Raw genomic sequence first — 17,932 nt, 5'->3', positions numbered from 1 at the left:
GTGCGACTGAATATTGATATCAAAATTGGAATCTATAGAGGTATGCACATGATGTCACAATAGGCAGAGTCACTGCTGTTACACCCACTGAGTGTGTCATGGTTCTGCCATCATGTCCTTGATTTTTCCTAATCTTGTGGCAGGATCATGATAGACCCATGTTTTGTGTACAAGCACATGGCCTTTTGTTTGGGCCATGTGCTTGTGTTGTCTCGTTATGTAACTCCGCCCCCTTGTTACCCTCGTCTTGTCATTATTGTCTAGTCAGTTTCACCTGTCTTCGTCATTAGTGTTCCCTATTTAATCCCCTTGTGTTTGCTGTCTTGTGCCGGTTCATTGTTTGATGTAGTGACATGTGTTGTGTGAATCTAGCTGTGAGTAACTTGTTTAAGAGAAATGTTTGTTCCTGTCTTAGTTGTTAGTTTATTGTCTGAGTCTTAGTCTAGTCTAGTCTATTCTGTCTTGTTTTGCCCCATCGTGGGTTTTGTTTTCTGTTTTTGTTGTTAATGAACCCAATGTGTATCATTTGCTGTCTGCGATTGGGTTCATCCTTCATCTACATAACAGAATGAACCGGCCAAGAACCCAGCAGACAGCGCGCCTATTTTCCCTACTCTGCAGCCGTCTGACCCCGAACTATGGTGGCAGTCGGCCATCGCTGACAGCCTGGAAGGCAAGCTTCCTTTCCTTAAGTTTACCCTGAGGAAATACGCCCAGGTCGTGGAGGAGAGAAGGTTCTTCTTGCCGGAGATCCTGGTAAATCGTTACCTCATCGGGGGTCTCAACGTCCCTCCTCCTCTAGCTGAACGAGAGAGTCTGGTCAGCCGCCCGTTCCACAGTATGGTGGAGAGTCTGTCTCGGAGGGAGCTGCAGGGTGCTACAAGGTCTTCATCTCCCACTACACTTCCTGTAATCCCTGAGGGTCGTCTGCTACACTTGGGGACCAACCCAGTCTCGCCGCAACTCCTGAGACACCTTGTGGGAGTCAGCATCGGAGTCTTCCTGCCCGGAATCCTCCTCGCCTGCTGTGACTTTCCCAGTTCCTGTCACGGTTCCTGCTTCACCTCCCTCTCCGGTCCCCAGTCTGGCCACATTCTCCACTCCGCGACCCAGGAAGAAGAAGAGGAAGAAGGGAGCTTCTGGTTCTCCATCTCTAGCTCCCCCTGAGTCCGCGATGGCTCGCCAACCCACCGCTGAAGTCAAAAGCGCTGTTCCTGGTCCCACTGCTGTAAGCGCAGTTCCGGTATTTGCAACAGGAGACACAGTTCTACTACCTGCTGCCGAAAGCGCTGTTACCCAGTCGGCGTTGGGGAGGCCCATTCCAGAGACTTGTACTGTGAATGTCGTCTCTGAGTCTTCAGTCATGTCTGCTGAAGAGAAAGCAGCAGCCGATTCCGCTGCGAAGGCTTTGATACAGTCCGTATCAGCCCATCAGGAGATGCCAGTCATCATCGCTGCCAGAACCCTGTCCGAATATCTTTCCCGTCTTGTCAGAATTGTAGATGTCCCAGTCAGTCCTGCCTTGTCCCCAGTCCCTGTTCCAAATGATCCAGAGAGCACCGTTCCCAGTCCAGTTACCGTAAGCACTGATCCCATGTCTGCACCGAGCACCAATCTCAAGCCAGCCGCCGAGAGCGCAGCACCCACGCCAGCCGCCGAGAGCGCAGCACCCACGCCAGCCGCCGAGAGCGCAGCACCCACGCCAGCCGCCGAGAGCGCAGCACCCACGCCAGCCGCCGAGAGAGCAGCACCCACGCCAGCCGCCGAGAGCGCAGCACCCACGCCAGCCACCAAAAGCGCTGCACCCGAGCCTGCAACATTCAACGCCTCTCCAGAGTCTGAGGTGATGAGTGTCGCTTCTTCTTGGGGTAGCCTTGGCTCCAATACAGCCTCTAAGAACTCTGTTCCCGTTCCCGCTTCCTTTCCGCCTGTCAATCCCCTTGTCTCCGTTCCGTTGGCTGCTGCTGCAGTCCCCACTGTCCCCGGACTTCCGTTTGTTTCCCCTGTTATGACTAAGCCCCGGACTGTTTCCCCCAAGACCTCTCATCGTGTGTCCAAGTCTGCCCGGATTCCTCGTCCTAAGCCCTCGTCCCAGAGATCCAAGACCCCCAGCCCACCTATATACCCTGGACTATCCCCCATGAACTCTGTGTTTCCGCCGCCTCACCTTCCTTGTTTATTATTTCTGATGTTTCACCCTAGCCCTGTCATAGTGTATTCTTGTATGCCCTTGTTGTTATTTGTCATGTTTTGTTGGTTCATGTCTATGTCTCAGTCAGTCTTGTCCTGTGTTTGATGTCTCCTTGAGGAGCGTCTGGAAGCCGCTCCTTAAGGTGGGGGTTCTGTCATGGTTCTGCCATCATGTCCTTGATTTTTCCTAATCTTGTGGCAGGATCATGACAGACCCATGTTTTGTGTACAAGCACATGGCCTTATGTTTGGGCCATGTGCTTGTGTTGTCTCGTTATGTAACTCCGCCCCCTTGTTACTCTCGTCTTGTCATTATTGTCTAGTCAATTTCACCTTTCTTCGTCATTAGTGTTCCCTATTTAATCCCCTTGTGTTTGCTGTCTTGTGCCGGTTCATTGTTTGATGTAGTGACATGTGTTGTGTGAATCTAGCTGTGTGTAACTTGTTGGAAGTCTTGTTTAAGAGAAATGTTTGTTCCTGTCTTAGTTGTTAGTTTATTGTCTTAGTCTTACTCTAGTCTAGTCTATCCTGTATTGTTTTGCCCCATCGTGGGTTTTGTTTTCTGTTTTTGTTGTTAATAAACCCTGTGTGTATCATTTGCTGTCTGCAATTGGGTTCATCCTTCATCCACATAACAGAGTGGCAAAAAGACAGAGTGGAAGCTTTGATGTTCAGCTTGAATGCAGTAAAAGCACACAAAAACACATCTAAAATGGGAAAGAGCTGTACAATTGACTGTACAAATAGATTCGACAAGTGATAGGAGCTATATTTTTACAGACTGCCGAATGCAACAGAAAAGAGAAGCAAATGGATCAGCAAATGCAAGTTTCAGAAACAACTGAACTCCAGGCAGTGAAACGTGAATTTGCAGTTACCGTTTTGTGTCGAATATGTTGAATTTTGTGATAAAATCATACCCAAGGTTATATAATGTCAGCATGTATTAAAAAACAGACATTATGATGAGCATTGTGTTCTACAAACGGGGATGGTTAGATAACGTACAAGTTTTCCTTACAAAACAAGTTTAGATGGATAGATAAAAAGATAGGAGCTCAAAGAACTTCTAAAATGGATTTAGTTTAAATAGCAGAACTCTGTATCGTCTGCCTGACAATAACAGCGGACAGTTATCCAGATAACTTTAAAAGTTTCAACAAAATATATTGAAACAATTTAGAGTATTCACTGATGTCCTCGTCGCTTAATTTCGCCAACAAATCCTGTCTTGAAGTGCGAACAAGTGTCAAGTCAAGTCAAACTCAATTGTATAACGCTTCACAATACACATTGTTTCCAAGAAGCTTTACAGAAAGTCATAGCCAAAAAAAAAAGAAATAGCCTGATGAATCTTGACAATTTCATACTGGAATACGGCCATGATGTGTCTTCTTACATGGTTGGTTAAGAAATGAAAAGCTACACACTCCATCAATTAGGGTTAGCAGAAATTTTGCCAAACATATAACTACTAGAAACATAATAACCACTGCAATAATGATCTAATCATAGACTCTTAAGCATTTGCCTATTTAAATCCAAACTGCCAATTTTTTATTATTTTTTTCACTGTATATAACAATGAAATAAGTAATCATTCTGATTTAGATCTACCTATTGTATTTATGGTATTGTCTAACAAATAAAGCATTCAAAGATTATGTATTTCCCCTGTGTCCCCCTGTGTCGAAATTAGGTACATATAAATATCAGGAAACCCGATTCCTGGCCACATGTCAATGTATATGGACCACTGGTTCTTTGGTTAGTTGTTGCAAGGATCACTGTCAAGTCCAAATGCCTTTAATTTAAGCAGATACATGTTTTTGCAGTTTCCCCTATTAAAGCCAGTCCTGTTGCAGGATGTTTTGAAACTTATTCTGGCTGAGGGGGTGTGACATCAATGTATACCCTTTCAATTGACTATATAAAATATATAGTAAATTAGAGAATTCTGGGAAATTAAGCATTCTTCTATTTGGTCCATTTTTTATTTATTTAAAAGTTAATTTAATAAAAATGGGCAAAATAGAAATGTATTATTGTACTATAACTACATTTTATGAAACTGTAATCCTCTATAATTAACTTCTTCATTATAAAATAATATATCTTCTTTAGATCTACAATCCAACATAAACCAAAGTCAGAAAAGTTAAAAATTGTTAAAATCCACGAGTACAGATTAGAAACACTAAATTTAAATTACAAAACTGTGGGCACAGAATAAATTATCAAAAACAGTCACCTACTAGTTGGGGATCTCTATAAAACTAAAGTAGTAACTAAATTTCTTTCTTTTTTCAAATTATGACTCACATCTTTCAGAGTAATGATGTTTGGGTGCTGGCCGTATCGCAGAAGAATCTCAATCTCTTCAGACGGGTCCTTCTTGGCTCTGTCAATAATCTGAAATGAAGTGGGCTGGTCAAAGATCTGATTAAGCTTCGACTGACACTGAATGATGCTGTCCTATATGATTATTCATCAAGAGGCTCTTATGAAACAGCCTCTGCTGTTCACTAAATAATACTCTGCACTGTGTGTTTTGTCAGTCAAAGAGTAAAACTTACTTTAACAGCATACTCCACACTGGTGATTCTGTGAACACAACGTTTGCAGACCGAATACGCTCCAATGCCGATATCCTCCTTCAACTCATAGCCGTCCGTGAAATGAATGTTGTTGCCATGAAGTTGCTGCATTATAAAACAACAACACACATGAAAATAATGATTATTTAATTGATATTAAAGGACAATTTCAGCCAAAAATGAACTTTGGGCTAAATAACACATGGGTACCGAGTCGACCGTTCTATGGGATGCGTTTTCATGATAATCGAATGTACCCAGTTTTAACGTTATTTTTAGTTTAACCACATATTAGCTTATAGCTTATTAGCTTATAACGTAGAACGACGTCTGTGGTTCGACTGGTCGAGACTGTTTTCCAAAGATGGCTCCTGCTTGTATATGCGAAGTGTACTGTCTTTATAGTATCTCCTTATTAAACTGCCTGTACACTTACAAAGTTCTCAATGCTTCGATTTGCAGATGGAGACCCTCATTATGCTTCCGTGTTAGTGTGGGGCTATTTTGAGCCTTGTTAGTGGTATTAACTAGCGATTTTTATTCGTACTTATTCCATGCCACATACACTAGCGTTATAAGCTAATCTGTGGTTAAACTAAAAATAACATTAAAACTGGGTACATTCGATTATCATGAAAACGCATCCCAGAGAACGGTCGACTCGGTACCCATGTGTTATTTAGCCCTTGGTTCATTTTTGGCCGGAATTGTCCTTTAACAGTGATGAAATGACAACATTACATAAATGTTCCAATAACTTTTGACAACCAGAATGTGTCTTCATTTTGAACAGCGTGTCTATTGATTGAAGATTTATTTATCTAATCCAGTGACATTCATACATTTTAAGTGTAGCTTCAGTGCCCACTGTGGATGACGATCACACAATAACTGTCCTCCAGGAGTAACCTGAGGTTAAATGTCTATCTCAAAGGCACAATGAGGATAATTCACATCTCCTTTGAAGGGGTTTGACCATACAACTTTTCACTTACCAGCCTACATCTTTAACAGCACCCCATTATCTGAAATTGACTGAACATTTCACCATCTGGTTTTCTGCAACACATAACACCTCTTATTTTTCAAAGAGTATGCATTTGTATTTTTAGAAAAATTTAAATGTACAGACATTCATGTATAATTTGAAAAAGTATCATTGACTTTGTTACAATGTTCAATTACGTCACTGTAACATTTATATACTAAACTTTGTTTGGCCTCTTCTTTTTTTAATTAATGAAAAAACTATGGCTTTTCTCACCACTGAGGTCCCAGAGATCCGGATCCAGTGTATAATAAAAGTTGAGAAATAATTGCCTTCTAATAACTGTACTATAGTGTACTGTACTATGTACTATAGTACATACTATAGTGCTGCAAAGATAAAATGCCAAGACTTTCTCATCTGAGCTGATCAGCAGTCTAACAGCACTCATCAATGACTGAAACGCCAAATAAATCATGACCAACAGTAATATCCAGGGATGTAAACAACTCATTTGGAGCTGTTTTCAGCATATTAGGCATAATGTGAAGAATGAATGTATGCATATTGTGAATGCATTGTTCAGCATTTCCCCTTTGTTACACTTTCTTGATAGCCTTTCAGTAAATTCACTTACCATCTTCAGACCTACATAGAACCAGGTAAAAGGTGGCTAAGGGTGTGTTTTTAGGACAGTCATTTAGCCTATTAAAATATGTTTGCCTTAATATACAGTACTGTATATTTGCTAACTATTTTTTCTTTCTTCCTTTAATTTTCTCTGTTTAACAAAAAATCCACATGTGTCTGCATATTAATATTTCAACGGCTGGTCTGTGCTTAAAATTTAAAGGCATAGTTCATCAAGAAAAATAAAAATTGTGCAATTTTTACACAAAACTTTGTGTAATCTAGTCTTTTTTTCCACTGACACAGACAAAAAAAAAAAAGAAAAGAAAAAAAGTCTATTGTAACATGGTTTTAAAGCTTTTGTTATCCAAAATTTGCCCATCTTAAAATGGACATATTTCTCAGGGTAATCAACATTTTTCTGAGCACGCTCAGTTTTTGGACCTCCATGTTTCTAAAATCTTGTGGATGAAAATGTACAGATCCTAAACTTCCCTAAAACTTTAACACCATTCTTTTGCTGCCGTGCAAGAACTGCCTTTTCCTTCGGGAAATACAAATCTAGTCTTCAATGCTTTGCCACTGTGCATGGAGATAAAAGTGAAAAGTGAAACTGACATATACGTCAAATATGCAAATAATCGAAAGCATGTTGAGGTGAACGAAATGCCTCCCCAAACCAAAAGCAGTTCACACACAGGTTTAGAAATCTTCCACGAATAGCTGCACTCATGCATCTTCATGAGCCCTATCAGAGTAAGTTAATATGGTATGCTCGGCAGATGCCACATCAGATCAGAATGACAGCACCGCAGAACAGACATCTGCTCGTGTGCCAGTGTGCCCCCGCCAATCCATACATCTTATTCCGGTCACTGCCACGTCAGCTCAGACACTTCAATAAAGCAGCTCTTCAGGTATGAACCATCTGGCAGAATTAGTTCAGATTATGTAACATGGGTCCTCTTTTTTCTTTCTCTTTCTTCTCATTTTTGTGCTGTGCTACAGTACTTTCCTGAGGAATAGGTCTGAATCAACTGCAAAACAACCTTGGCTAGGCTGACTGCAATATTTCCTGTATTTTGGTGACTAGCCGTCAATATAGCACAGCATATTTTAGTGAAGTATTGACGGGTTCTCATCACTTACTTGTATCTTCATGACCAAAGAAACATAATTTGTGCATTTTCTAAAGGAATGGAAGTGATTTTTGGCAGTGCAACACTGCCAGTGTTGTGGGTGGTTACTAAGGTACTGCTATGCAGTTGCTGTGGTATTTTGAGTCGCTCAGTTGCTAAGGTATTTTAAGTGTTTTTTGCATGTCGCAGTGCAGTTGCTGTAGTTTTTGAGTCTGTTTTAACATGTTGCTACAGTTCCCTATTGAAAAATAAATATACTAACATGTATTTGAAATACATTTATTTTATATATTTACATGTTTATTTGCTTAATATAAATACTCTGCAATTGTACTTTTGGTATACTAAATTGGTATACTTAAAGTCTGCTATATTGGAACAACTAATTTTTAACTTATCTGGAAATAGTGCTGAGGTCCAACTAAAGATATACTGAAGAAAATTTGATTGTGCTAAAGAGGAACTTTTGCAAGTATAATTTAGGTGTACTTTAAATAACTTGCATTTAAAGACTGATATTATACAGAGATCAGAGACAGAAATGTGCATTGTGCAATAAGGAAGTAAAAAAAATTTAATTGTAATTATAGTATTTATATAAGTATGTTTCAATTGGAGTCTCAATAAATATGTTAATGGATTTGTAGTATACTTAGTATGAAATTAATGTATTTTAAATACATTTTGGTATAGGTTTTTTTTTACTAGGGTTGCATAATTATTTTAAAGTCCCCCTGTGGTGAAATCCATACTTTTAATGTTGTTTATATGTCTATGTGGTGTTTTTTAATATGCTTTAAGACAAACCATGTGCAAATTCATAAGTCCATACCACTGCTGAGTATTTTCTCTTTAAAACTGCAGTGAACTAAAGACAGGGTTTGAAATCGCTGGTGTTTCTGACATCACAAACTACCTTGTAACCAATTACGTCAACGGATGGATCTCTGAGCTGGTACGATTGAGTGGAGGCGGGGCTAATTTGCATATGCATAAAACTGTGTATACTAAATGATGCAAGGGTGTAGAGTTGCATTCAAGCTACTTTAAGGCATGAATAATTTTTTTTTCAAGGAAAAAATGTTTATATATGTCATTTTGGTGATTTAGTTTTAAGGGATAGAATTATTGACTACAGGGGAACCTTAAGTGTTTTTCTTTTTTGCATGCTATTATGAGATTGCTAAAGTAATTTGAATGACATTTTGTTGCTACACTTTGCTAAGGTAGTTAGATGGATTTTTAGAATAACATTATGCAATTGTTAAGGTTTTTTGAGCAGTTTTTTGTATTTTGTTATGGGGTTGTGAATGGTTGCCACAACTTGCCAGAAAGTGATGATCAGAGTCCTGCTCACCTGTACAATGGGGTTTACAGAGATTTGCTTGATCTCGACCAAAGGTTGTTCTTGACCCAGGTTAGAGGCCACAAAGCTGAAGCCGCGGAAGAGCTGGTGTGCATTAGCGCTGGCTGGAACACCGGGTGAGTCTGTGGACACAGAGAAAAACATATTTAGAAAGGCAACAAGGGCATAGTCTATCTATGAATGGAAACACACAATTGATCCCATCTGAGCAATATGAATAGTATGTACTAAGTGGCAGGACCCGAGGGCTCTTGTAAACAGGTTCTGCTCTTTCAGTTCACTCTAATTTGTTTTTGCACTCTCCCTGTGCTTGCTGGGCACAGACTGTTACGTAAGAATAGTTTCCAGCTCGCTGTCTATCACTTTGTCTCTGTCATTTAAAAGCAAACACTTAAAATGATTCTTCCAGACATTCTTTCTATAAAACGGCATATGAGTATTGAGTATTAATGAGTATAAATCTGAAAATCAACTGCAATTTGCATCACCTGTCGGTGTGCGGGATGTAAACTCAGGATCAAAATGAAAGGTGTCTTCTGGTCGGCCCACTGCTGGTTTGAACGGAGGCTTGATTTCTCGTCTGTACAACTTCTGTTAACCAAGAAGACAGAAAGCCCATGGCCTGTTCACGATTTACACCATTTAGGACACATACGCTAATTCTAAGGGTTTTATATATATATATATATATATATATATATATATATATATATATATATATATATATATATATATACTTACATTCCAGTCTATTGTTGCAAAAAATATATGCCTTTTGATTTCTTCCACTCCATCAGGTCCTGCGCCTGCAGAACAACCAGAGGACAAACATCCAGTCAGGTAACAGATGGGATTCCCATGAAACATCAGTCTATCTGTGAGTCAGACAAAAATCCTCTTTAAAAAATCCTCTACAGCTCAGTTTCCCATCCTGCTTGACGTTACGAACCTTTTAAACCCCCAACAAATAGGAATCTAAAAATGTTGTGCTATAGTGCACAGCCAAGGGATCAATGTCTTGCATATCCCAGTTAGCCTAACATCTGGCTCCAAAAGCATCTTCCAGTGTTGACGCTGGTCATGGCTGAGCTCCCGTTTGGCTGTGATTCCCAATCTCATTGTAAGAGTGACTTCTCTGATTGGTCGATCTCTCTTCAGGGCAATGGGTAGTGTAGTTTTCAGGAGGAATTTGAAAATTAACACGTTTTGAAAATTAAGCTGAAATAAAGCTACAAAAGCATATATAATCACTTATAGAATACGTTCAAAAACATGTAACCAGTGTTGTATTGTTGCAATGTCGTAGTATATGTAGACTAACTGTATTTTTAGTTTTTGGCTAAAGAGAACGCCACAGCCCTTTCTCTGTTTTCTCTGTTCCCCGCATGTTTCTACTGCATAGACAGCCAAGATTTTAAAAGCATATCTGGCCATTGGTAATTTACCCTTTATGTCCTGAAAAGTTAATATATACTATCGCTAAAAATAAATGAATAGGATTTTTGGTTCCGGAAACCTACTGTTGTGCTCCACCATGCAACACAATTCCACCTATTCCATGATAACTAGCATATAAATTGTTCCCTTTCATTTTAGCATTCAAACTATATTAGTAGTCATAGTCATACACGAGTGAGTCCGGACTTGATCTGGATGTATACACCTTAACGGGGACAGAAGAACACTAAGCCACGGTCAACATCAGGTCTCTATGGCATTTATCTCTGCCTTATAAATTATGGATACGATTCACCCAGCTAAATTCAATCTCAGCTTGACAAACAATCAGCAGAAGCGTCTGGAAGTCTGACTCCAGTCATTCACACAGGACATCATCTCTGACTAAAATTAGATTCATGCCCACTGCTGCTGTCATAAGAACAATGTACATACTATGTTCAACTAAAAGAGGTATCACTGTGACCAACATCTGATACATTTATTGAGCTAAGCATTTCATATTATTTACACTATCCCTGCAGGAGAAATAGCTTAAACCAGCGATTTGCTGGTCTTAGCTGGCCCCTAGGCAGCTGGCCTAGTTTAATGCTTTAAGAATGACCATTCAGCAGAAAAACAGATTGGGAGACCAACTAAACCAACATAGATAAACTAAGACTACTAAACTACAATGGCTGGATTAAGATTGAGGGCAGGTGAATAATATATTGATATACTTAGTTATGAATGGTAGCTTACCTAATCTATTGGAAGGGTTTCTTTTGAAGAGAGCCCGCAATAAACTCTGGACTTCAGGGCTAAGGAACTGCGGCATGCCCAGTTTTGCCCTGAGAAAAAAACAAACATTTAATCTGTTATTAATTTCTGAAAATAAATAAGACTGTGATGCACAGCCACAAACATCACAAATCATCTTGACAGATCCATTTATGAGGACAATTTATTACAAATCTTTAAACAAACAAACAAACTACAAAAAAGAGCCTTTCAGATAATGCACAAATAAAACAATTCTTACTTGAGAATAAGTGCCATGGTCTCTTTGCGGTCTTTGCCTTGAAATGGCAGGGATCCAGTCAGCATTTCAAACTAGGCACAGTAATAGAAGCATCAGGCTTTGCTCAAGCAAGTTTATTTACGGATGGTACAATAATTGTGTATTCAGCACTGCTTCACAATATCAGCGCATACTAAATCCAAATCTGTCTCCAGTCAGGATGCTTACTCTTTGGTAACATTGCTTATGTGAGTGAATTCATTTCAAGGCAAGGATATTTGGAAGTCAGCTAGTTAAATGGGCTGCAGTTTTTAAGTGAGATTCCACAAAACATCGACTGAGACTAGTCCAAATCATGCTTATCAAGTCAAATTTATATAGTGCTTTTCACAATACACATTTTGTAGATTATAACTGTGCGATAATGTAGTTTATAAATGTCCAGCATTCACTCACAAACGTTTTTAGGTTAGGTGAGTAATTTCTGTACCACAAAAGGCCACCCACATCAGGTTGTCCTGTTCTAAACTCAATTCTTTGACTGAGCCAATTGTGATTTGTCAGCCCAATGGGTCACGGTATGGCTGCTTAGCATGGCTCAATTAGCCCCCATTGGTAGATTTGGTGGGGGCTGCTAAGCAGAAATTACATACTTCACCTTTAAACATTTCAAACTACTTTTAACTGTCTTTTAACTGCTTTTTGAAGTCCTGTGTCATATCCATCTGAGCTCTTGATACTTTTAAGTGTGCACCTCTTCAAAAGTTATTTGTTCCAACAATGGCTGTGAGTCATTTGCTGATGAGGAAATGGAAATTCTCAAAGGACGTACCCTCATATAGAAGCAATTACCGGCAACAGTTCATTGCAATAATATTAGCATTAATAGAAAAATCTGTGGGCCAGTACAGCAGCAAGAAAATATCCACTGAAGTCCTTTATCTAGTGAGGAAGTGTCCAATCAATATATCACTTTTTAGACTCATTGCTAACTGTATAGTTAGCAACCCCAAAGTTTAGCAACTCTTGCTAATGCTGTGTTCCATTCAAAGTCAGATTTGGGATATTCCTACTTAACATAAGGTGACCAGATGTCTAACATGGAAACCAGGGACATTTCCTAATTTGGTGGTCTAAATATCAATAAAATCTTACTTGTTATTACCAATTAATTAAAATTGGGGACAATAAATACCAGCGTTCTGCATCTCCTCGATGCCAGACCATTTATGAACTCACCTGGTAAGTGTTTTAGTATCTTATATGTCTTGTTTTCTCCCCGGTCTTCTGTCCAGCTCACTGATTTAGCTTTGATACTCGTCTGTCACTATCACTCGCATCACAGCGCTGGTGAGTCTTATTACATCTGGCAACCACAGGGAAGAAATGGTTTTCTACCTGTTTGACTCACCGGTGTCGCCCATAGTGTTGATGCATCCTTGGCTCTGTCAACCCTTATGTTAACTGGGCAGAGGACACCATTCTTGCTTGGTAATCATTTTGTCATACAAATTGTCCCCTCTGCCACATTCTCTTGTTTATGTGTTACAAGAGAAGAAGGATGTTGATATCTCCCAGGTCCCGGCAGTTTATCTAGATTTGCTTGTGGTCTTCAGTTGGTCCCAAGCTTCTTCTCTTTAGGTGCACATTCAGTGCGTTAGGCAGATGCTGAAGAGGCTGTTGGAGAACCAGTCATTTATTAAAGCAGAGAAGGGGTTGCTTTCATGCCTGGTTGGTTCTATTCTAGGGATCTATCATTTTTGTTGAGGGGATACACATGGACCCTGCAGAGATGAGGGTCGTCTCTGGCTGGCTGGTGCCAGACTGTTGCAAAGCTCTCCAGCAGTTTCTGAGATTTGCAAACTTTTATAGGTGTTTTATTCACAGTTAGTCAGAAGATTAAGTCTCGCTTGTCTCCACACCCATTCTCATAATGCCTGATACAGCTTGCCAGTTTGGTCAGTGGTGGAGGTGGACACATCAGAGGTAGGTGTCAGTGCAGTGCTTTCCCAAAAATTCCCTCATGATAATATTACATCCCTGTGCTTATTACTATTTGGGGTGTTAAGGATCGTATCAGGCAGGCCTTGTGCTCAAAATAAGACTTCTTAATTCCCCTCCTGATGGACTGCTCAGTCCCGTCCCCATCCCCTCTCAACCCTGGTCACATAATGCCCTGGATGTGTCACCAGTCTCCCTCCATCCAGCGACAATACTGTGATCCTACAACGTGGTGGATTGCTTTTCTAAGGTGTTTCATTTCATTCCTCTCTTCAAACTCCTCATTGCCAGAGAGACTGCACAGGTGGTTATGAACCACACCGTCCGGATTCACAGTCTTCCGTGAAAGAGGGCCCCAATTAATCTCTCGTGTTTTTGGAGGGACTTCTGTCAGCAGATCGGCATCACCCTTTCTTGTGCTGCTTTGGTTTTTAACCCCCCGTTTCCTCTCTAGGGAGCTGAAGCTGCCGTCACTTTGTAGCCAGACCGTGGCACTCTGCTATACCTGCTTTGGGGTTTCTTGCTCACTGCTTTTCTTGCTCACAAGCTGGCCCCACGTTTCATCGGACCGTACCCAATCTCTAAGGTCATCAGTCTATTAGCTTTGGCTACCCTACAGTCTTTGTTGTGTCCACCCAGTCTTTTATATCTCCCATGTCAAACCTGCCTTACGTTCACCCCTGGCCTTTACCATTAGAGGATTCCAGTACTTGGTGGACTTGGACGGACACATTCCAGAAGAGGGATGTTGGAACTTTGGTTGTGTTTGTTTTTTCCTCTTTCCTTTTTTTCTGATCAATAAACATTATTCAGCTGCATGCTCTGTGTTTGGGTCTCATTTCCTGTTCCCTGACACATATAGTAAATATGATTTTAAATGTTCCTTTTGTGTCCAATTAGTTAGAAAGCAGTAAATGGTCACACTGTATAGATCAGGGTTCCTCAAATTCAACCCTGAATGACCACATCCATGCAGAGTTTAGCACCAACCCAAATAGAGCAAGACACCAGAGCAAGCTAATCAAGGTCTTCAGAGTTACTAGAAAATTGCAGGTAGGTGAGTTTCATCAGTGTTAGAGCTATATTCTGCAGGGCAGTGGCCCTCCAGGGCTGGATTTGAAGAACCCTGGTCTAGATTATTATATATATTTTTAAACTGTGTTGATTTTAATAATTATATAAGTAAATCATTTGTTTATGTACCTTGTAACAATAGCTGTTCTATCCAGATAAATTTGGAAGACCAGGTCTTTTTCATTGGGGGCAAAAAAACAAACAAACACTTTTTAAAAATGTTTTAAGAGCAAATGCAAAAATATTAAGACTAATATACGGTCAAAATTTGGCAAAATATACTGGCTTAAAAGAAAACGTCTCGGTTACGTATGTAACCCTCGTTCCCTGAGTAGGGAACGGAGACGTCTCGTTGGAGGAGTTTACAACTAATTGGGATCACGCTAGGGAGACCAACTGCCTTCGAGTGAACTAAAACGAGCCATTAAACATTGGCATGCAAGATTTGCATTCCGCGCGCTGCCTACCAGTGCGGGTATAAAGCGTAAGCAAGCGCACACACATTTGCTTTTCGCTGAGGAGCCGGACGGTGTCCAGTGCTCCGCGAAGGTACAGCAGCATGGCGACGAGACGAGACGTATGTAACCGAGACGTTCCTTTTTTTGGGAACTCCTATGTCTCGTCGGAGGAGTTTCCAACGAATTGGGAATTCTGGGAATGCTGGGAATTCCCTAACAAAACGCCATGGTGCTGGCCCCTTCCAGCGCCCAGCCTAGCTACCCGCCGGAGCAGTTTCTATATCGTCTTTGGCGGGAGCTATCTAGGAAAATCACACTGCTGTTCTGCAAGACCCTCTCAGTGGATATGGATAACACTGGGAAAGTGTGCCCAACCTGTGGGAGGGAACGCTGCGGATGCCCCTTCCCGCCCTAAGGGAGGCACTGGAATACACATGTGTACTAACCCGTGGGGTAGTGAAACACATGGCAGCCCTTGAGGTAGTCCCAGCCCGAGGGGAAGACACGATGCTAGCCCGGAGGGTAGCTGGATCGTGGAGAAAATGGGTCGCCGAAGGGACCACTGTAGGCCACCCAGTCTACACACAACTCCTACGAGAGGTAATAGACCTGGTGCCGAAGGGGTGATGGAGGAACTCACAAGGTTAGCTGTATGTTGGGGAACCAACGGAGCAAGAAGACGCACGTATCCGACCGAGGGGCGGGAATGGCGTAACAAGCCGACATAACCTAATTCCTCGCATTACTGGCCGTAGGGAGTACACGGGAGGAAACAGGTTCAACACAGAGGCTATAGAATCTAGCGAACGTGTTAGGTGTCGCCCAGCCCGCAGCTCTACAGATGTCTGTCAGCGAGGCGCCTTGCGCTAAAGCCCAGGAGGAGGCAACACTCCTAGTAGAGTGTGCCCTCAACCTAGGTGGGCAAGGCACGTCCTGGGAAGCATAAGCCCGGACAATAGCATCCATTAGCCAGTGGGCTAACCTCTGCTTGTAGACAGCCTTCCCCTTCTGCTGGCCTCCGTAAAAGACGAAGAGCTGATCTGAGGCCCTGAAGCTTTGCGTTCTGTCCACATAACAACGCAGGGTGCGGACAGGGCAGAGAAAAGCAAGGGCTGGGTCTTCCCTCCTCTGGGGGCAGCGCTTGCAGGTTCACTAGCTGATCTACAAATGGAGTGGTAGGAACCTTGGGCACATATCCGAGCCGGGGTCTCAGAACAACGTGAGAAAAGCCCGGTCCGAACTCAAGGCACGATTCGTCGATCGAAAAAGCCTGCAGATCCACTACCCTCTTAAAGGAGGCCAAAGCCAACAGGAGTGCTGTCTTTATAGACAGGATATTAAACTCAACCTTTTGCAATGGCTCAAAAAAGGGGCTCTGAAGTGCTCTGAGCACTAGAGTTAAGTTCCAAGAGGGTACGGGGTGCAGATTACGAGGCAGATTTAGCCTCCTGGCACCCCTAAGGAATCTGATGACCAGGTCGTGCTTTCCCAATGACTTACCTTCTACTGCATCGTGATGAGCGGCTATTGCGGCAACATACACTTTGAGGGTGGAGGGAGACAGCTTTCTCTCCAACACATCTTGCAGGAAGGAAAGCACGACTCTGATTTGTGGGTCTTCCCGGTGGGAAGAACACCAATCGAAGAACAGGTTCCACTTTAACGCATAGAGGCGCCTCGTAGAGGGGAATAAAACAGCCGGCAATGGGTCGTGTCCGGAGAGGCAAACAGATCTATCTGAGCTGCTCCAAAGATTCCCCAAATCAGCTGGACCACCTGGGGATGGAGTCGCCATTCTCCCGGAAGAGGCGGCTGCCGTGAGAGCTCGTCGGCTACACCGTTGAGCGCAAAGGAGCGCACCTCAGATGCTTCTGACTCCATAGGAGGAGATGGCGGGCGAGTCGTGACATACGACAGGAGCGTAGACCACCTTGACGGTTGATGTACACAACGGTCGCAGTGCTGTCCATACGGACCAGTACATGCTTGTGCAGAAGCAGCCCCTTGAGGCGGCACAAGGCTAAGCGTACTGCTTGCAACTCTAGGCAGTTGATGAGCCAATGCAGTTGCGACCCCGTCCACAGACCTGAAACTGCATGCCCGTTGTATGTTGCCCCCCATCCGTTGGCAGAGGCATCTGTGAAAACCACAGCATGCCTGGACACCTGGACTACGGGAAATCCGGCCCGTAGAAACGCAGGGTCCGACCAAGGACTGAAGGTTTGGTGACAGTGCGGGGTAATGTTGACCCGGAACATGCCGCTCTGCCACACCCATCTCGGGACTCGATTGTGAAGCCAGCACCGCAGCGGTCTCATATGAAGCAGGCCGAGCGGCGTTACTGCTGCTGCCATATGCCCCAGGAGCCTCTGAAACTGTTTCAGTGGAACCGCAGACTTGCCTTGAAAAGACTTGAGGCAGTTGAGCACTGACTGGACGTGCTCCTCGGTGAGGCGCGCAGTCTGACCGACCGAGTCCAACACTATACCGATATAAGAGATCCTCTGCGTGGGGCAGAGTTTGCTCTTGTCCCAGTTAACCTGAAGTCCCAATCGGCTGAGGTGCTGGAGCACAAAGTCCCTGTGTTCGCACAACAGATCTCGCGAGTGAGCTATTATAAGCCAGTCGTCAAGATAGTTGAGAACGTGAACACCATTTTCTCTCATGGGAACAATGGCCGCCTCCACGACTTTCGTGAAGACACGGGGAGACAGGGCCAAGCCGAAGGGTACGGAAGGGTACAACCGGCAGCCGGGAGCTCGCGAAGATCACTGAAGCGCCGTCACACTAACACAGAGAGATCCAGAAAAAGAGTAGACTCGTTGAGCACGAAACTCATTCACTCAGAGGACACAACCGGTCAGCTCTCAAGCAAAAAGCAAATAAGTGTGCGCTTGCTTCCGCTTTATACCCGCACTGGTAGGCGGCGCACGGAATGCAAATCTTGCATGCCAATATTGATTGGCTCGTTTTAGTTCACTCGAAGGCAGTTGGTCTCCCAATTTGTTGGAAACTCCTCCGACGAGACGTA

At 42.6% G+C, this 17,932-nt stretch overlaps 1 protein-coding gene across 1 annotated transcript in view; it reads right to left on the bottom strand.

The window, feature by feature from the left end:
* Positions 1-17,932, bottom strand: part of rps6ka2 (ribosomal protein S6 kinase, polypeptide 2) — a 62,860-nt gene that overhangs the window by 11,063 nt on the left and 33,865 nt on the right. The window contains exons 9-15 of the mRNA XM_077246400.1: positions 11,390-11,460; positions 11,110-11,198; positions 9,652-9,716; positions 9,399-9,501; positions 8,902-9,032; positions 4,767-4,892; positions 4,513-4,602 (exon numbers count right to left, since the gene is read on the bottom strand). Coding sequence (XP_077102515.1) covers positions 4,513-4,602; positions 4,767-4,892; positions 8,902-9,032; positions 9,399-9,501; positions 9,652-9,716; positions 11,110-11,198; positions 11,390-11,460 — 675 coding nt within the window. The remainder of the gene's footprint in view (positions 1-4,512; positions 4,603-4,766; positions 4,893-8,901; positions 9,033-9,398; positions 9,502-9,651; positions 9,717-11,109; positions 11,199-11,389; positions 11,461-17,932) is intronic.

Source organism: Siphateles boraxobius, unplaced genomic scaffold (assembly GCF_051911475.1).
Source record: "Siphateles boraxobius isolate OS27281-9 unplaced genomic scaffold, OSU_SipBor_1 104, whole genome shotgun sequence".
Classification (NCBI taxonomy): domain Eukaryota; kingdom Metazoa; phylum Chordata; class Actinopteri; order Cypriniformes; family Leuciscidae; genus Siphateles; species Siphateles boraxobius.
Note: the sequence above shows the minus strand (reverse complement) of the source record. Positions and strands in the feature narration are given on the sequence as shown.